The sequence below is a fragment of the Narcine bancroftii genome, chromosome 2, assembly GCF_036971445.1.
Source record: "Narcine bancroftii isolate sNarBan1 chromosome 2, sNarBan1.hap1, whole genome shotgun sequence".
Lineage (NCBI taxonomy): Eukaryota > Metazoa > Chordata > Chondrichthyes > Torpediniformes > Narcinidae > Narcine > Narcine bancroftii.
In genome coordinates this window covers 229,374,562-229,395,414 of record NC_091470.1, presented here as the reverse complement: position 1 = coordinate 229,395,414, position 20,853 = coordinate 229,374,562, and the positions used below count along the sequence as shown (strand labels likewise).

At 41.6% G+C, this 20,853-nt stretch overlaps 1 protein-coding gene across 18 annotated transcripts in view; it reads left to right on the top strand.

The window, feature by feature from the left end:
* Positions 1 to 20,853, top strand: part of ubr5 (ubiquitin protein ligase E3 component n-recognin 5) — a 165,403-nt gene that overhangs the window by 80,735 nt on the left and 63,815 nt on the right. For 17 of the 18 annotated variants that reach the window (XM_069920472.1, XM_069920480.1, XM_069920471.1 and 14 more), the window contains 8 exons: positions 2,173 to 2,370; positions 4,142 to 4,352; positions 4,690 to 4,816; positions 9,540 to 9,691; positions 14,740 to 14,835; positions 17,226 to 17,349; positions 17,808 to 17,905; positions 19,887 to 20,032. In XM_069920472.1, the coding sequence (XP_069776573.1) occupies positions 2,173 to 2,370; positions 4,142 to 4,352; positions 4,690 to 4,816; positions 9,540 to 9,691; positions 14,740 to 14,835; positions 17,226 to 17,349; positions 17,808 to 17,905; positions 19,887 to 20,032 (1,152 nt within the window). The remainder of the gene's footprint in view (positions 1 to 2,172; positions 2,371 to 4,141; positions 4,353 to 4,689; positions 4,817 to 9,539; positions 9,692 to 14,739; positions 14,836 to 17,225; positions 17,350 to 17,807; positions 17,906 to 19,886; positions 20,033 to 20,853) is intronic. The other variant, XM_069920462.1, reaches the window with a different exon arrangement.

The window sequence follows — 20,853 nt, the reverse complement described above, 5'->3', positions numbered from 1 at the left end:
TTCATGTAATATACATGATACGTGTCAACCGTGCCTTCCATAAATGTAAACAAAGAGTTGCCATTAGACCCTAATAATAAGAGAAAGAGAAGCAAGGGAGTCCCTTCAGAGATACTGAGTGTCCGTGGATTTGTCTCCAGTATTCCCGCAGCCTCTGCAGATTGGCAGCCTGAGTTCCAGGTCCAAATGATCAGGAAGCCTTCAGCATCCGAGGCCCTTCTTGCCCTCGGCATCCTCCCATTTCTGATACAGTACCTGCTTCCCATGATCCAATTGCCTGCAACTTGGTGCAAGTCCTTTGACCGCAAGTTGCTAGCAATCCACAGCCTGTGTGAGTCCCCCCAAGTCGCCAATAGACTGCAGTCTGTGTGGGTCCTTCAGTGACAGAACCTTTCACTGGTTTGCTGCTGAGGTGACCTTTCAGTGCAGTGTTCTGTTTTATGACGTGTATCTTAGTCAGTTTGAAATTGTTTCATTGAATCTTCTGACCTTGTTTTTATTATAATTGAGGTAGATATTTCAGAAGAAACTTTGTCTCCAAAAATTCTTTTACCTTTTTTTCCTGGAACCAATGAAAGTATTTTGTACATGTATCAATTTAGTGGGAAGAAAAACTAGAATGGAGCAGATATACTTTGAACTGGTTATACAACCCATGTCCCACCCTGATAGATTTTTAATTAATATAAATTGTACAAGTTGCCGTGCTGAGATCAAAATGTGTGTAGTTTCTGAGAGGGCTTTGTTATCAGAAACAAAGCTGGGTATCCATTGAGTTGATCATTGTTGATTTTGGAGGAACTATTTAAACATACTGCCTTAATAATGTAGTCCCAGTTTTTGTGTAGTATTTAGATTTTTTAATATGTAGCAAATTTTTTCCTGACTTTAATTTTCAGTGAAGGTTGACTTGAAACTTGGATTCATTTCATCAAGCTCGAGGTTTTGAATAATTTGTATGGCTTTGCTTTATTTTTATCTATCATCTTCAGTACATTAGTTCCTCAATCTGGCAACTACCATCATGATGTCAGACAAGTGATCTGATGATGGCCCTGAATGAAGCACTCCAATGAGTGGTAGAGTCCAAGAAAGAGACAGCAAGCAAACAGGCCCTTTGACCAACTAAGTCTATGCTAACGTGTAAATGTTGGAATGCTCTAAGAAGCTATATTTGACACTATTGCCAGATTTTGCTCTCTTGCCAATAGTTTAAGCACTGTGCAAGGTTGAGCTTGACCTGTGACCCCCTATGACCTTGTTCTATCTCTTGAGTTTCCCAATTCACATTATCCACATCACAAGCAGTTTGGCATTATCTCTAATAGCTCAGACAATCAGCCCTTCTCCAACTACTTTTGTATTTACCTGCTGGTGGTATTTTTAAATGGGTTTTTCTCACCTATTGGCTCTCTGTTCCTTCCCACCTCCCCCTGCCTATGATGCTCCTTAATACTTGCCTCTCAAAGCACATCTTTAGTAATGTCCTTGTTTTCCTTAATCAGCATATATGGAGTGGATTTGAGGGAGTAATATTTTTAAAGTTGTGATATTAATGCAACCTTGTATATACTTGCACAGGTTTTGAACTCTCCAGTCGGTGTGTTTAAGTTGTGGTTTGTAGATTGACATTAAAAAGAAAATTTGAAGGTCTTGCAAGGTTATTTTTTTCCCCCATGCATTGGTCACTGTCCCATTTGAGAATTAAAACCAAAATTTCTGAATTTTGAAATTTACTTGATACTTTCTGGAGTTTGAGCAAATGCAGTTAGTGGCTGAATTGTGAAGTATGATCATTTTAAGTGTCATAATGATGTTTCCAGAGGAATTATCCAGTGCCTGGAGGTATTGGCAGTTAATGTGGCTAAATGGGTAACATTTCAATATGTGTCCATAAAATAGAGCAAAATTTCACACTTTAAATATGAATTCTGTACAATGATTCTTCATTAGGACTAAGTTGAATTGAATTTGTTTAGTTATATTCTCTTTGTTGGTATTTCATTGATACCTAAATAATCCAAGTAGTCAACCTTGAGCTTCAATTTTTAAATAATTTTTGTTTTGTGTAGTTATTTATTAACCAATGCATTACATCAATTATAGGGACACGTATACCTTGTTTATACCTTGTTCAAGATGCATGTTTTTCATTGCATATGTTATTTCTAGGAATCTCCCATCATCCTCACGGATGGAAATGGCACAATCTACCCAATGGCTAAAGATTGCATGGGTGGAATTCGTGATCCTGACTGGCTGGATCTTCCACCAATCACTAGTCTTGGAATGGGTATTCATTCTTTAACAAACCTTCCTGCAAATTCATCCATTAAAAAGAAAGCAGCTGTCATTGTAATGACAGTAGAGGTAGGTTGATTAAATTTAGTTTATTGGATTTTGGATTCATTTTATGGACTGTATTTAACTTGACACCAATCAGTGAACCACATGCTTGACAATGTAATAAAAGAAATGTAATCTTTGGAGGAAAGAATTTTTGGAAGAGGAATGCTTGAGCCAGCCATTTAGGTTTTCTTTGACAATTCATTTGTGTTTTATATTTCGTAAATTTGAATTATTTATAGTTGAGGATCAAAATTGATAGAAATTTTGAAGAATAAAGGAGGAGATTGAAACATGGTAGGTTTGGCTACCTGTAGAAGGCGTCATGGGTCCTCTACCGGCATCACCTACGGCTCCTAGAACGCTTCCATCAGCGTTGTCTCCGCTCCATCCTTGACATTCATTGGAATGACTTCATCAGCAACATCGAAGTACTCGAGCTGGCAGAGTCCGCAAGCATCGAATCCATGCTGCTGAAGACCCAACTGCGCTGGGTGGGTCACGTCTCCAGAATGGAGGATCATCGCCTTCCCGAGATCGTGTTCTATGGCGAGCTCTCCACTGGCCACCGAGACAGAGGTGCACCAAAGAAGAGGTACAAGGACTGCTTAAAGAAATCTCTTGGTCCCTGCCACATTGACCACCGCCAGTGGGCTGATCTCGCCTCCAACCGTGCATCTTGGCGCATCACAGTTCGGCGGGCAGCAACCTCCTTTGAAGAAGACCGCAGAGCCCACCTCACTGACAAAAGACAAAGGAGGAAAAACCCAATCCCAACCCACCAATTTTCCCTTGCAACCACGGCAACTGTGCCTGCCTGTCCCGCATCGGACTTGTCAGTCACCAACGAGCCTGCAGCAGACGTGGACGTACCCCTCCATAAATCTTCGTCTGCGAAGCCAAGCCAAAGAAAGAAGGCGTGAAGCAGTAATATTTGTGGGAGGGTGGGACGATTAGCATAGCGATTAATGCAGTGCTATTTTAGCGCCAGTGACATGGGTTGGAATCCAGCGCTGTCTTTAAGGAGTTTGTATGTTCTGCCTAAACAATGCCATGAGATACAGTATGATTTGTTGATGTAGCGGTCTGCATTGAGGGAGAACCTTTAGTAGATCTTTTGATAATGATCTAATTAAGTGGAAGAATCTAGGATTACGGGTATGAAATCACCAAAAATAATCACATCACTGTTATGTTGAGAGGTGCCCGAGCTGATTCAGAATGGAAGGTTATCTCCTGGATTGCAAAGGAAGAAACTACGATCCAGGGTGTAACTGGCTGATGCTTTGATGTTCAACATTTTGCATATTCTTTGAGCGTCACCTGATCTTTTAATTTGGTTGTTTTAATTTTTAACTTGCCCTAAAATTGTTCTTTGAATACTTTTATTTATAAATTTTTTAAGTACCATGATAGTTACATTCAGTTCTAAATTACTTCAAAAGAAATTATACATGTGGTATATATCATCCCACCCCTCCCATCTCCCCCCCCCACCCCTAAAAGAAAATTTGGAGAATGCCAAGAAAGTAAAACATCTACAATCCAGTCCATTGGAGATTACCAAGAAGTGAGGTCTTTAGAGAGCCATACATGTAAACCAAAAATTTGTAAATATGGGCACTTGGCCTACAATATGACCAAATGTGAAACTTTCTGACGCTTTTATGTGCTCTGTCAACTGTCAGAATTGAAGGACTATTATATCTGATTGTGTGTTAAACCATTTTACATTTTGTATAAAAAAAACCTTCTCCATGTAATTAGGCACTGTTGTATTATTTGCCTTCTGCAGAAGCAAGCGTTAATGCAGCATATACTGAGATGTGATCATGAAGCCTCCAGGCAGTACTTGATGAATCTTGAACAGGCTGTTCTGTTGGAACAAACGCCACAAGCCCTGAATACTTTTCTAAGCAATCGGTGTGATGGGAATCGTAATGTCCTGCACGCTTGTGTATCTGTCTGTTTTCCCACCAGTAATAAGGAAACTAAAGAGGAGGAAGGTGAGTTAATTATTAATTTAATCTGAATCTTGCAGGTAATGTTTGGTGATAAACATAAAATTGAAATTCTTAACTTCTGTTTGTATAGCTGTGTTTAAATTTTAAATTGCAGGCTTAATGATTAACCTTTTTCTTAAAAATAAGCATTGTATTTTAGATTGTTCATTTAGGGGGAGGCAAGTTTGTTGTTACATTAGCAGTTAGGAATTCTGCAAAAGACTTTCCAAACGTTTTGTTTAATCAGCAAAAAATGGAAACTGGAGACTGGTTCAAATTTTTATTCTTTTTGCTATCATTGTTATTGAGACCAAATGATTTAAGTGCTTCCATCCCACAGAAGCAGAGCGCTCTGAAAGGAACACGTTTGCAGAGAGGCTTTCGGCAGTTGAGGCCATCGCAAATGCAATTTCAGTGGTATCCAGTAATAGTAGTGGTAACAGAAGTGGACCATCTAGCAGTCGTAGGTATGTATAAACACTTTTGGATGTTAATTTTGTACCAATTTTTGAAATGTAACATTGTGGCGGTGTGAGTAGTGAAAGAAACACAGCCACCACGTTGAGGGTCGTTAACGACTGTTTTATTTGAATTTGGCGCGTGCCCCTTTAAGGGTATTATTGGCTCAGTCATCCCGTGACATCACAGAAGCTGCCTGGGGCGCGCGCCACGCGGGAGATTCGACTGGAGAAGAAACTCCCGATGGTGTCATCTTCCCAGGGCTGCCCTGCAATGTGGCGTTACAAGTGGGACCGGTTCGCCCTGAGCGGGTGCGCTGCCACACAACCCCTCCTTAACCTGCTACGTGTCCTGCCGCTTGGGAGGCTGAGACAAGTCCAGATGGCCGCCTTCAGGTGGTCCACCGTAAAAAGTTCCTCCCTCCCCCCAATGTCTCGGGAGAAGGTTCCACCAGTCTGGTGCAAGACTTTGTACGGCCCCTCGTATGGTTGCTCCAGTGGTGCTCCCTGCGGCCCCCTTCACACGAAAACGAACTGAGTCGAATTGAGTTCTTTGGGGAGGTGGATTGGCCGGGGGTGGGGGAGCCAGGGAGCCCAGTGTCCTGCGGAGGTCCTCCAGCAGATTTGCGTCAGTGGCCGCGGTGTCGGGTTCTGAGCCGAAAAACTCACCCGGTAGGGAAAGCGGCGCGCTGTACACCATCTCCGCCACCGAGGCTTGTAGGTCATCCTTGGGTGCTGTCCTAATCCTGAGGAGGACCCAGTGTAGCTCGTTCGCCCAATCTGGTCCAGAGAGCCTGGCATTGAGCGATGCCTTCAGGGGCCTGTGGAACCTCTCCACCAACCCGTTGGACTGCGGGTGGTATGCATGATGTGGTGGAGCTTCACCCCCAGGAGTTTCGCCATTTGGGTCCACAGGGCGGACATGAACTGTGTGCTGCTGTCGCTCGTGATGTGTGCCAGGACTCCGAATCAGGCGATCCACTGGTTGACCAGAGCCCTGGCACATGTCTCTGTCGAGGCTTCCTTGATCGGGATAGCCTCAGGCCACCTTGTGGCGTGGTCAACCACCATGAGGAGGTAATGAGCCTCGCTTGACACCGGCAGGGGTCCAATGATATCGACGTGGATGTGTTAGAACCTGCGAGCCACCGAGTCGAAGTTCTGTATGGGAGCCTGCGTGTGTCTATGGACCTTGGAGATCTGGCACCTGGTGCAGTTCCTGACAAGCTCCGCCACCACCTCCTTAAGCCCATGTCCCATGAACCGCTCTGCGACCATCTGCACCGTCGTTTTCACCGCTGGGTGAGCGAGGTCATGGACTAGGCTGAAAACCCTCGCTCTCCAGTGCGGCGGGACTACCGGACATGGTGTGCCTGTTGAGACATCGCAGAGCAGTGTGTACGGGCTGTTGGGAAACTGGATGTCTGAGTTCGTGGCCCGAGATGGCGGTCCACAAGGCCTGCGTCTCCACATTGTTCCTCTTGGCCTGGGCCAGTTGGGTGTAATCTCGGCTTGGTGCGAGAGTGCATCCGCCACCACATTGTCCTTGCCGGCCTTGTGTTGGATGTCGGTCATGAAATCCGACACGTACGAGAGGTGATGCTGTTGTCTTGTGGATCATGGATCCTTGGCCATCGCCAGTGCCTGGGTGAGGGGCTTGTGATCCGTGAAGACTGTGAACGGCCTGCCCTCTAGGAAGTAGCGAAAATGGCAGATGGCCAAGTATAGCGCCAGGAGCTCCCGGTTGAAGGCGCTATATTTGAGTTCTGGCGGGCACAGCTGCTTGCTGAAAAAGGCCAGCGGACGCCAATGTCCATCGAACCACTGTTTCAGGACCCCCACTTCACCCACTGCCGTAGCTGAGGCGTCTACAGAGAGTGCCGTGTGCGCCTCCGGCCGGGTGTACAAGTAGTCGCGTTGGCTAGGGTCTCCTTCGTTGCAACGAAAGCCCTGTCCACCTCTTCCAGCCAGGATAGTTTTTGGTGGCCATCAGCGTGAACAATGGGCTCACGGTGTGAGCGGGTCCGGGGATGAAACGATGGTAAAAGTTCACCATCCCCACGAACTCCTCAAGGCCTTTGAGGGTGGGGGATTTGGGGAAACATTGAATGGCCGCCACCTTCTCCGGCGCTGTTGCGGCCCTGGTCACCGAAATGGTGTGCCCCAAGAACTGGAGGGTCTCTTTGCCGAACTGGCATTTCGCCGTGTTGACCATGAGGCCGAAATCCGCCAGCCGAGCAAAGAGGTGGGCCTTCTGTTCATCGCGGCTGCGACTGGCAATGAGTATATCATCCAAGTAAATGAACACAAAGTCCAAGTCCTTCCCAACTGCGCCCATGAGGCGCTGGAACGTTTTGGCCACGTTCTTTAGGCCAAAGCGCATACGCAGGAACTCGAAGAGGCAGAATGGGGTGATAATGGCTCTTACCCACGTCGTCTGGATGCACTGGGATCTGATGGTATCCCCGCATGAGGTCCACGTTGGAGAAGACCCGTGTGCCGTGGAGGTTGGCGGAGAAGTCCTGTATGTGGGGCACTTGTCGGGGATGGTTGCATTGTTCAACCGACGGTAGTCCCCGCATGGTCTCCAGCTCCCAGACGATTTTGGGACAAAATGGAGCGGCGATGCCCAGGCGCTGTCCGAGCGCCGGATGATTCCAAGTTATTGGAGTCTGGAGAACTCCTCCTTTGCTTGCTGGAGCTCCTCGGGTGGCAGCCGTCTGGGCCTAGCATGGCGATGTGGTGGAAAACCTCACGCTGGGGCATGGCGCCGTTGAACCATGGCTCTAAGATGGCGGGGAACTTGCGGAGGATGTTGACGAGGAACTCGCGGAGGATGCTGGCAAACTCATCTGTGGCGGCGGCTACGGCGGTAATTTCGGGCCTGCAGACCTCTGCTGTGACCAGTCATGTGGAGTGGAATATTCGGGTGTTGACCAGCCTCTTGCCCTTCATGTCGACCAGCAGACCGTGAGCCCTCAGGACGTCTGCCCCCAACAGCGCGGTACCCTTGGAGGCTAGGACAAACGTCCAGTGGAACCTTTCCTTCCCGATCTGGATCTGTGCCCTGCGGGTGCCGTAGCTCCTGATGGTGGAGCTGTTGACCACCCGCAGGGTTGGACCGTGTAATTAGGTGCGAGTTTCTAATGCGGTGGTGGGGAGGAAGCTCAACTCAGCCCGTGTCCACCAGGAATCGGCGGCCGATGGATCTATCCGTCACATGAAGGAGGCTGTTTGTGAGGCCACCCGTCGCAGCCATCAACAGCGACTGGCCTGGTGATTTCCCTGAAACCCGCAGGGCTGGCGGCACTTACAGGCTTGTGCTCCCCAGCGCTGGTGGTAGAAACACCAGAAGCTTTGGCCATCCTCTTGTCTGGTCTTGGGGGTGGGCGGTGGTCTGCTAGTTCCCAGACGTGCCACCGAGTTGAGGGCTGCTTTGTGCTCCCTCTTCATGAGCCAGGGGGCATCAGCACCGGTGGCTGCCTTTCTCCGGTCTGAGACGTCCTCGTCTGTATGGTGCAGCCGAATGTCCTCCGGCATTTGCTCCAGGAATATTTGGCAGAAGAGAAAACAAGACTTGTGGCCCTCTGCCAGGGCCATCATTTCGTCCATCAGCACCGAAGGACTACAGTCTCCAAGCCCATCTAGGTGTAGGAACCTGGAAGCCCGTTGCTGGGGGGTGAGCCCGAAAGTTCCCAGCAGCAGACCTTTAAGGGCAGTGTACTTCCCCGCAGCCTGGGGGTGATAGATGATGTCGTCCACCCTCACCCCCATGTCTTGGTCCAGGGCGCTCACGATGTGGTAAAACATCATTGCATCTGTGGAGATGTTGCGGAGTTGAAACTGCACTTCCACTTGCCCGAACCATGTCCTCAGACAGTGGGTCCAAAAGGGGGGGGAAGCTTGATGGAGACAGCGTTAAGCTCTGCCAAATCTGTAGTTTTGAGTCCAGAAAGACGTCTGGGCTCGTCAGGGTCACCACTGGCGGTGTGAGTAGTGTAAAAAAAAAACACAGCTACCACGTTGAGGGTCGTTAACGACTGTTTTATTTGAATTTGGCGCGTGCCCCTTTAAAGGCAACATCAGCTCAGTCACCCTGTGCGTGATGATGTCACTGAAGCTGCGTGGGGTGCATGTCAGGCGGGAGATTCGACTGGGGAAGAAACCCTCGATGGCACCATCTTCCCAGGGCTGCCCTGCCATGTGGTGTTACAAGCGGGGCCGATTTGCCCTGAGCAGATCCGCTGCCACAACATACTCATTCTCCGATCTCTGGCTGTCTTGAAGATGTGGCTCAAACTGCACATGTTTGACATGGAAAAGCTGGGTATTAAGTTTTGTCAGTTATTCCTCTTCAACATGGGACTCTGTTAATTCAAGAGTGAGCTGTTAAATAATTGAAACTTTAGGGATTACAAATGAACTGGATATTTTTGTGTTGACATCCAGAAAGATAGAGGAAGCGTTTGTTCCATTTCTTTTCGGTTGTGGCAGTGTTGTCACAAGTTATGAAAATCTGCTTCGTAAATTAGAAGTTAACTCTTTCTTTTGTCGTAAAAGGCAACCAGATTTCAAATGTGTATTTGGTTGATGGAGTTCATTTGTCAATGCCTATTAAAAATCACTGGGTTTTACTTATAAATTAGTTTCTCCCTCTCAATCCTCCCTTTTCCCCATTACTCTTCAGCTCAACTCCTCTCGGAATAATCTATTTAAAATTAATTTCTCCAAGTTTAAGATTGCGTGAGATGATGAGGCGTTCGCTACGAGCTGCAGGCTTAGGCCGCCACGAGTCCGGTGCTTCATCCAGTGACCATCAGGATCCAGTGTCTCCTCCTATTGCTCCACTTAGCTGGGCACCAGATCCACCTGCAATAGATCCAGGTTAGTTTTTCCAGATTTATGAGAAAATACTTGGTTGAATACCAAATCCTCATTGAAACTTGAGCATAAATACAAAAGAAAGTTGGTAATTTTTACATTGGAAATGGTTCATTGTTTGCTGTAATAGAAGTTTCATTTGATATTCATGCAAATTTATAAATGGCACCCTCTTGGGCAAGAACTTCACCTTGCAGTTGAGATATGTATCATTTACTTCATGTAAGAAAGGATTTAGTCAGGTTTGACATCATATTGCCCTTTGCCAGCTCATTCATTCTGTTGTGCAGATGCAGAAAATGTAATACTATTATTAACATTTTAAATGTTAGCACTTTAGTGGTGTTCTTTTACTTGCAGACTTTTAATTAAGTGTCCGAGTACATTACACGGGACTCGGACTGTACTTTGTGCACTAACCTCATTTTATTGCTCCACTCACTTTGTCCCTATGGCTGTGTTGATTGGTACAACAATAACACCATCTACAACTTGCTGATGATACCATGGTAGTGGATTGTATAAAGAAAGATGAGAGTCAGCATTTTGGAGGGAGATTTAAAACATCCTTGCCCTCAATGTCACGAAAGCTAAGGAGCTGATTGTTGATTTTAGGAAGGGAAAACTCGAGGCATATAATCCATGGATCATTGGAAGATCAGAGGTGAAGAGGGTGAGCACATTTACATTCTTGGGAGTCACAATCTCAGAATCTTCCCTGGATCCAACACACTAATGACATAATGAAGAAAGCACGTCAGCACCTGTACTTCAGGAGTTTGTGGAGGTTTGATGTGACACCAGAAACCCTGGCACATTTCTACAGATGTGTGGATGGAAAGTGTGCTGACTGGCTGTATCACAGTCTGGTATGGGGACACCAATGCCCCAGAGCGTAAAGCCCTCCAAAATGTAGTGGACAGCCCAGGACATCACAGCTTCACTGTCGAGAACACTTACAGGGAACACTGCCTGTGAGCAGAGAGCAGCAGCAGTAATCATCAAGGATCCATGCTATCCAGCAAACACTGTTCTTGCTGCTGCCATCAGGAAAGAGGTAGAAGTTTACCGTGCTTTACAAAGGTAGAGCATTCCTGAGAAACCATTCATGAACCGAAACTTTGTAAAGCGAAGACCCATTGACAACTATTGGAGGCAATTTTCACAAAAGCAAAAACCCACTATAAACCCATTATAATTTCTTCATATAAGTGAACATGGGTTTCTTTGTATAAGTGAATTTTCGTAGAGTGAGTATTCGTAAAGTGGGGTTTACCTGTCTAGGTGCCAAAAGACTCGCACCGCCAGGTTCAGGAACAGCTGCTCCCCCTCCACCATCAGACTCCTCAACAACAAACTCAATCAGGGACTCATTTAAGGGCCCTTAATTGTGCAATTCATTGATTTTTTTTTTAAATCTCTGTATTGCATAGTTATTCGATGACATTTGTTATCTGTTCAGTTCTTTATTTGTTAACATGTATATGCTGTGAACAATATTTTTTGCACTACCAGTAATTCTGCCTGGCCTGCAGAAAAAAGAATCTCAGGGTTGTATGTGATGTCATGTATGGACTCTGACAATCTGAAGTCGTAGTTAGGTGTCACTTGGGCCATGTTCCCGATGATCATTCCCTATGACTGATGAGTGCATCTGGGCCTTCCGATCAGTTACTTCTGGAGGTTCAGGGGACTGGAGAGAGGTCACATCTGTGTGCAAGTTGTCTTGTGCATTTCAACAGGTGGATGATGTATGGAATACCTGCAGTTCATCAAGGGTTCTTTACAAAACCATTGTCTAGCAGTCAGCATGATTTTGCCCATTGCCTTTCATCGTACCTGTCACTAGCTACCTTCTAGACTCTGTAATGTTTCATTGTAGTAACTACAGCTGGGGATTTGCACTTCTACAATTATGCAATAAATTGTGGATGTGTCTGGTCATGTTGGTCGAACAAGGAGTTCCTGTTCTAATAATGCAGTGATGCTATGTCCACCTCACCGGTGTCTTTGATTTTATGCTTCATACTGAAAAGTCAGCTGAACACAAAAGACAATCAAACTGTGATGTTAACAGAAATTTTATATTCAAAATTTCTGGATTATGATTTTTACCTAATCACTGCACATAAGCAGTCACAGTGGAATATTATTCATTTTGATGGGTGCAATTTTTTTTTATGTCGAGTTCACTTTTTGGGTTGCATCAGACCTGACCATGTTTCGATACCTGATCTGGATCCAAAAAATGCTGGTGTTTCTGCAGACATTCTTATTTTCCAGCTTTTCCATGTTTTCGGGTTTTCTTTTGTCTGGTCATTGTCGACATATTTTTTCCAAAATTAATGAGTTGAGGTATAATGAAATTAAATCATTGCTTACCATTTATTTAGTGCAGCACTTCCATGTTGGTCTATAAAAGTGACATTTGAAAATGGACTATACCCAAAAATATGATGAGTTGTTGTGCAAGTATTACTTTCATCCTCCAGTAAGTCATCCAAGGCATGAAGTGTGTTCTGTAATTGAAGAAAGAAAAAGTGGGATGACGACCTTGTATTCAAAGGCTATTAGCCTTTTTATTGTCTTCATCTTCAGTGGTTAGACTTCATCTGATGTAGCAATGTCATTTGTATTTCGCTAAACTTCAGACATTTATTCTTGCAATGATCTACTTTTATACTCTGAAAATAATTTTTATTGTTTGCTGTTAACTAATTGAGTACAAACATTTTTTCTTACTCCTTCTCTAATTCTTCCTCCTATTACTGACCAGTCTATATCTTCTTGCCAATGGCCACTTGCCTCATGGGCGAACTACTTTATCAGGCTCCAAATATTTAGATCTAATTCTTCAATGTATATTACAAAAAAATCATCTGACAGAATATTGAGCTTGATGGAACACAAGTGGTCCAGTCACACAAATACCATCTAATGTTTCCCGACTGAGCCAGTTTTGGATTCAATTGAGTCTCGAGGTTTTAAGCTCCAGTATTCTTGGACTGATGATGCAATTTTTGCTTGATGTGTATGATATATCCCTGGAGTCTTCTGCAGATGTTCTTGGTGTAAAATTGCAAGGATTTTATAAATCTGCAGGAAGAGTAAATTTTTTCCATGTTGGAGTGCTGGCCTGGGGAATTTTAAAAATGTACGGTAATTCATGGGCTTTTCTATCGGTAAAGCTCTATGACTGTCAGTGAATTCTATGTGAGATCGGAAGTACTGAAAAGAGAAGTTATTTACATTTCATGGTTCTCAACCTTTTTCCACTCACATACCACTTTAAGTAATCCCTATGCCACCAGTGTTCTGATTAGTGGAATGTGAGTGGACAGAAAAAGGTTGAGAACCACTGGTTTTCCTCACTGAAAGATTTTTCATTGGGGCCCCAAATTCATTTATTCACGCTCATTCCTGTGCTTGTAAGGTTTGGTTGCAAAATTTAAAAAAAAAAATCTTGTATTGAGCATTTGTTTGCTAAATGTAATTTCTCTTACAAAATTCAGCCATAATTCCAAGATCTTGATGTGCAACCAGGAATCTTGTTTGGCATTTAAATTCTAACACAGTTCTCTTTCAGTTGAAGTATTATCTAAAGACATTAAAATGCTGGAGCAGGATTTGTAACAAGTTAGCGACTCCAATCAACAAATAAGGATTCCAATTTTTTTTTAAAGAGTTAGTGATTCATTTACCCAAGGGAAAAATTGAATCTACAAAGCTATTTTGTCAGGCTGTAGTGCAGGTTTGTATGGGCTGCTAAAAGGTTTTTGCTGTTGCGGTTTTAACAATGCCAATGGTCTGGTGTGAATACTGTCATTCTTGTATGAACTATACTGTTGTGAATACTGGACTTTCATAATTTTCTGGACTGTTTCACAGGAGTTTCATGAATGTCTGGATTCTCAGGGGTTTCATGATCACCAGTATTAAATTAGAGCTTGGAAAGTGTCTAGCTTTTCAAACGATCTAGTTGAATTTTTGTGATTTATTTCGGACAATGCACTTATTTTACATGTTCTACATTATCCAGAACTGCACTTTTAGTTTATAGTGCTTGGATAATCTGGGTATAGCAGTGCTAAGTGTCATAATTTGTCAGCAGTGGCAGGAGAATTTTTTTTATGTCCAACTAAGAACAAATGGCATTTATTCAGTACCATACTGCATTGTTTGCCTTTATTGTTAAGCACATATCCAAACTTGCAACCCCTTACTGCGAAGCAAGAGTTCTGTCTGCTTAACCAAGACTGACACCCAGTGACATTGCATTGTATGTTTTAAAATATCCTTGTTGCATTTAATAGTTTTGAACATTGTTATTTTTGGCATCTAGATGGTCTTGACTAGCCCAAAATATATTGTTCGTTGCTCTTGAGATAAGTTGGTAACAAGAAAAGTTGATTTTAAGAGCTTCTTTAAATGTGTAAATAAAAGTCACATATTTGGGAGGTGTTGACGGCATATCACTTGCATGCATTTACAAATGTATGTCATTTCAAGTTTTTTTAATGAACATTTAAAGTGCTCCTTTGGTATTATCCAAACTATTTTGGGCAAAATCCATAATTTTCAGGTCCCAACACTTCTAATGTTAACCATAACACTTGTTTTAATAGCAATGTGTTTAAAAACTCACTTTCTAATGTTACTTTTGGCAGTATGATTTATTTTTTGGTTTGGTTTTTTGATGTTAGTGAATGTTCATTTCAGTTTCAGAAAATTGTAGGCAAGTGATCTGGTTTTCTGCTTTTTTTTCTCTGGAATTTCTCTTTTCATGGAACAAGTTTCCCTTGTGTTCTTGGAAATCCCTTTATCGTTAGTACTTTTCTGCGGCATTAATTCATCCATGCTGCATTCGGCTGTATGGTCAGGTTGTGATAAATTGAGGGCAAATTTGAGAATTTTCACAAATCTAAAGTTTTAACAGGCTGTACAGTATTAAACAATAGTTCTTCAAAAGTGCAGAAAAATGTTTTTAATCATGGAATCACTTTTCTAAAGAGATTTTGTTGATTAATATCTGCTTTCATCTTTATTGAAAGATGGTGACATTGATTTTATCCTGGCCCCTGCTGTTGGATCACTTACCACAGCAGCATCTGGCACTGGACAGGGACCAAGCACATCTACTATACCAGGTGAGCATTAAGATTTTTAAGCAATCTACCTTTCCTGCATATTTTGACACCTTTAACATTTGCTGCATCAAAATAATGGTTCTTATTGTGGTCCTTCACCAGCATTGGCAGGAATGGGAAAAGTGCTCTTGAAATTTGTAGTTGTGTACCTTGAGTGATTGTCAATAGATTGTGTTCAGGAATAAAACCCCTACACGTAAGCAGATGCATCGAGACGTGCGCTTGCCATGCATGAAAGTATAGCTGCTTTTCCATCATTGATCTATATTCTGGAGCTCCTTGCCTAACAGCCCTATGGGATGAGTTTTACCAGAAGATCTGCTGTCATTCAAGAAAGCTGATCATCTATAACTTCCCAAAGATCATTGGGAACATTCATAAATGCTGGTTTTACTTGTGACATTTATAGTCTAATTTTTAGAATTATCAAAAATAATCCTTTACCATGCAAGACCAAGGTAATGTTAGGAATCCTATTGGTGCTTTATCATGTGGCTGTATCCATGGAGTACATTGGGTGGGCTGTCAATGCCAGCCTGGTCAGTGATGACTGAATCAAATTTAATCAATGTTGGAGCCTTGAGAGGCGAGGTTAATGTTTTCATCCAATTCGGTTTAAATTAATGAAAAATTGGATTTCACATTTCCTATTCCAGTTGACCTCAATAATTAACTTTTTCATTTACATATAATTCTCACTGTGTATATTCATGTGTATTGGTATGCTTGTATGTTAAATATATCTAACTTGAAATGTGAAATGAAGTATATCAAATCTCTATCATTTAAATTGGTGGAAACTTGGGAATTCATTGTTCCTTTCTAATGCCAGAAACTAAGCAATTTCTCTTTAAAACCACGATTGTTTCCAAACTCTGCCTGAATTAAGATGTTGAAATGATTCAAATTGGCCACCTTAATTAATAAGGATTAGTTTGCAAGCTTGTACCTGTTGGGATTTCAGAAACAATTATTCAAGAACTTGAAAATTGGAATTGGATTGGCACTTGATTGGGGGGAAAAAAGTTAGAGGATTATGCTGAGGGCTATGACTGGCAAGATCGATCAACTAAGTATTGGCAGAGACTCAAATGGCTGAATGAAGTCTCATTTGTTGTAACAATTCTGAATCAGTATATTTCTACCTAAATTATTAGCTTTCTGCTACCTTCCCAGAATGCAAGCAAGTAACGCTGAAATTATTGTGGCATGTAATGCAACCTGAAACTGCACAATGCCCAATTATGTGCAATGAGGCTCCTCAGTATACCATGACAGTGCCATTAGTCAAGAGCCCTACTCCCATTGTCCTGCATTCTTCTCCCCCCAACTCACCCATCTTCCTCCAGTTGTCATAATTTTATCGGAGCGACGATATTCACTTTGTATAAATTTACCAGCTACCTTTAAAACATTTCCATATCAATTTTACAAAGTAAAAAGAAACAAAATAACTCTTATCTGAATAATGTTATTTCAGAGATGGCGTGTGGTTTATTTAAGCAAAGCAGGACTTCTAATCCAAAAGTTAAAAAATCAGATGAAGTAATACACTGGCTATTTCCACAAAATAAAAACATTAAGGTTGAATATATAAAATATTTTAAAAATAAAATTGCAGGTCAGTATTGGTATATTTTAATATTTTGGTGTAGACCTTTTAGTTTTTAAGATAATTTGTAATCTATGGTTTTAAGAATAAAATCTTGCTGAATAGTATATTTCTGTGTGATAGTTACCCTACACTGCAACTGCAAGTCCTGGGTATGTTGGAGGCTTTTAAGCAGATGTGTTAAGGAAATATTGCTTCCAAATACTAATAGGCTACATTTTATTTGTTGTTAGTACCATTCTTGAAATCTTAATGCCAAAAGCTGAATAAGTAATCTTGGAGTTACCATACCTGTAGAATATGCTTTTCTGTTTATTGCTTCCCCTTAACAGTATTACTGAGATGAAGATGGACCTTTATTTCATCAACTAGCACCATGTTTTGCTGTTCTACGTAATATTTTTATTTTAATTTCGACACACAGCACGGCAACAGGCCCTTTCGACCCATGAGCCTATGCAGCCCAATTACCTTCAACCTCACATATTTGGAGGGTGGGGGCAACTGGAGCACCTGGAGGAAACCCACACAGACATACAAACTCTTTACAGACAGCACAGGATTCAAACTTGGTCACTGGCGCTGTAATAGCGTTATACTAACCGGCTCACAAACTGCTGCCCTAATTATGTCCAGATTTCTTTCTTTCTTTCGTAAAGTGGTTTGTGCAGGATAAAATATTCTGTTTGTTTGAATCTTAATGCTGTAAAATTAGTGCATAAAGCATTATGTGTAAAAGAGTACTTTTCACATCCTTTTTATGTGCTTGCTTTTTCAGGTCCATCGGCTGAGCCACCTGTTGTTGAGTTAAAGGACAGAAAAGCCAATGCTCATCTCATCTTAAAATTACTTTGTGAAAGTGTAGTGTTGCGACCTTATCTTCGAGAATTGCTTTCAGCGAAGTAAGTGAGGAGCATTTTTAAAATATCTCTTGCAACACGTTAAATTGAAGTAAGAATTATAGAATTCTTCTTGCAGGTATCTATCAACTCGATGCACTTATACTTTTGAACCATTAGCTTGAAACCTAGGGTATTGACCAGACTGGTAGCTTATCTCATTGCATTTCTGTTATGTAATGGGATGGAGCAGCTAAAGGGTGGGGAGTAAATTCCTAAATTGGCCATGGATGCATCTCTTTCCCCAAACCTTTCTTTTTGAAGGATAATATATAAATGCATCTACTAAATTTTGAGAATTTTGTCATTGGAGCTTGTGCATCTAATAGATAATTTTTGTGGTCTTAATTTTCAAGAAGTTAACAGGAAAACTATCTACCTTCAGTTTCCAGAAATCCAAGCTAAATGATTAAAATGTAAATATTAACACATAAATTGGAATCAACTCTGTGCACTTTCAGGGATGCTCGAGGAATGACGCCTTTTATGCTTGCTGTTGGTGGGAGAGCATATCCAGCTGCAATCACTATTCTAGAAACTGCTCAAAAGATAGCCAAAGGTAATTATTATATGAGGAAAATATGGAGTATTCCATGATGTATCTCTCAACAGCTCCGTGAAAGATCAGTTGGTAGTTCATGAATTACCTTAAATTTGTGACAGCTCTGTTTGCAGTCTGATGTGTGAGAAAAGTCCCTGCTAGCATGTCTATAAGAATTACAAGAATGAAGTTTGAATCCCTCATATAAGCAAAAATAACAATGTTCCCATTGATGGTGTGTTTCTTTGGAACAGGGAAGATTTCCCAAAGAATGCTTTGATCATGGATTGATAATGCATTTTGAGGTTTCTGAAGCATTCCTCTTCAATTTTAGAGTTTATAAACAAATTAATTTAAACATTTTCACAGCAAAATTACAGCAGTTGCATGGTTTCCAAATATTGTGGAACTGAGGCCACCCAGTTGTGGGCTGGTTAATACACTTATGATTTCTAAAATGGCCATTACCATATTTTCACGTATATAGCACACCCAAAATCATAAATTGTGTAAAAATATTTTCATATAACGCGTGGGTGTAGTATTTTAAATTGTGACTGACAAAATGAATTTGCATTTAAATAGGAAATGAGACAAAGCACATACCGATCGTTATCTGCCCATTAATCTCCTGCAATTAACACCCAATCAATTTTCCCAAAGATGTCAAAGATCCATTATATAGATGATATCCTACTGCAACACATTAACAAGCTTTGGAGAGGGATCAATTAAATAAATTGAAGACAGTTTTTAAGAGTTATGCAGGATTTGAATTCTCGTGTATGAAATGAGAGGCACTTGATATGTTAATCTCCTCCCTCAGGGATGGATCTGGGCAATTAACATTGATAAAATGCAGAGCCATAGCCAGAATGTCCTGTTTATAGGAATATCATGGCATTCAGTACAAAGAGATATTCCCAAGATCAAAATTTCTCATGCCTGCTATAAATTGTGCCCATTCTTTCATTGCCGCTATTACATTCTCATACTCACTATAATATCCCCACACTCACGATAAATTGTTGGTGCTGCTTTCCCACAGCCGCTATTAATTGTGGGCGTTCTTTCAACGCTGCTGTTATATTCCCATCCCCGCTATAAATTGCCGGTTTGACTTTTCCATGCCCGCTAATAATTTTGCATATTCTTTCAACATGTAAAAATATTCTCATCATAGCGCGTGTATATATAATACATGGGGGGTGGGGACACTTGGTTTGTAAAATATGCATATAATGTATGTGTTAGATGTGTAAATAAATAAGGTACTGAATCTCAAGAAACCTGTTAATATTGAACTTTTGATGAGTTTTTCTATGTAATTTTCAATTTCGGGAGTGAAAGAGCTGGTGGCAAAAGAAAATTAAGGATGGCAGTGTCGTTTAGGGGAATGGTTGAAAATTATTCTTTTCATTTAAAAAAAACTTCAAAATCTGAGTTATCAAATTATATAATTTAGCCCTCAGCTAAGCAAATGTAGCAATAACCCAGGTTGTGTCTAATTAATAAACAATTGCAAGAGTGCCATTGCAATAATTTTGAAGCCTTGTTATGAAAAAGTTTGCAAACATTGATTGAATACATTATTTATTAGTCAGGAGCACCTTGGTGAGTGTGTTTAAAACATTTATATTTTGTTTCTGAATGGTGATATTTGTTTCAATGATCTTAAAAACCAATAGCCGAGTTTATTAATTGTAATTTTGAGATAAATCAAATTGATTATTTACTAGCCAGTTATAAAGTGCTACCACGACTTCTGCTTGTCCTGTGCTGCAAAAGGAACAAGAAGTATTACATTAATATTGATGTGAGATTCTGTCAATATCATCTGGTTCTGGCAGTAAATTTTTTTCCCCTCAAGATCATGCATTTAAACCATTAAATTCCTATTTGGAATCAACTTTTAAACAAGTTTTACTTCAACGCAAGTTTGCAGTAATAGATATTTGAAAGCTTCCAATTAATTGACTCCAAATGTTTTTTCCCTCAGGGGATGTCTCTGGTGAAAAGGAAGAGGATATATTCATGAGCATGATTTGTCCACCAGGTACAAATCCAGATGACTCCCCATTATATGTTTTATGCTGCAATGATACTTGCAGTTTTACCTGGACTGGAGCAGAGCACATTAACCAGGTATTTTAAAATGAGAGGAACCTAATTTGTATGTCTACAGCAAATTAAAATTAAAGTTTCCAGCAGCTTATGTTGCTTCTCGACAAAGTTATAACTTTACATGTGAGTTACTGCTTGTATAATAGGAGATATTTTTTTTATTTAAAAATAGCAAAAATCAAATGTTTATAATTATGGATTTTTATTGTCACCCAACATTATTAATTTAAGAACAAGATTTTTAAAATTAATCTTTCTTGCCCATAACAATCTTTGACCATATCTTTTTGCAAGTTTCCAAATGGTTTGTTTTACCCTATAAACTCTCAGAAGTCCAATTTTCAAACTGATCATTTGTGCATCTCATGACTTTAATCTCTTTGTTGGCAAACACACCTTGATCCCTCAAAGCCCTAATCTCTGCAATCTCTGACCGTCCACCCTTTTCCTTTGAACTAAAGTCAACGTATTTGACTTTGATATTCACTTTCCTACCTACTTAATTTCCTCATCTTGGTATGTTATTGTATCGTGCGTGCTACTGCAAATTATGAAAAGACAAACACATGATAAGTTGAAGACTGATCTGGAGCACTGGCAGCTTTGCTTATATTCTCTCCCCGCTGCTGACGACAGGAGGGATGTCACAGCAGCGCCGATCTCCAATTGGGCGGTGTTCGTGCCATTGCTTGTTGTTTCCCACCGTGAAGGTGGTCACCTGCGACGAAGGTCGTTGCCCCCGTGGGGGTCGTTGCCCATTTTGTGTACTGGGTTGCATCCCAGTTAGTGGGCCACTACTTGACACCCACCACCCCCCCCCCACCGCCCCACCAGAACCAGTG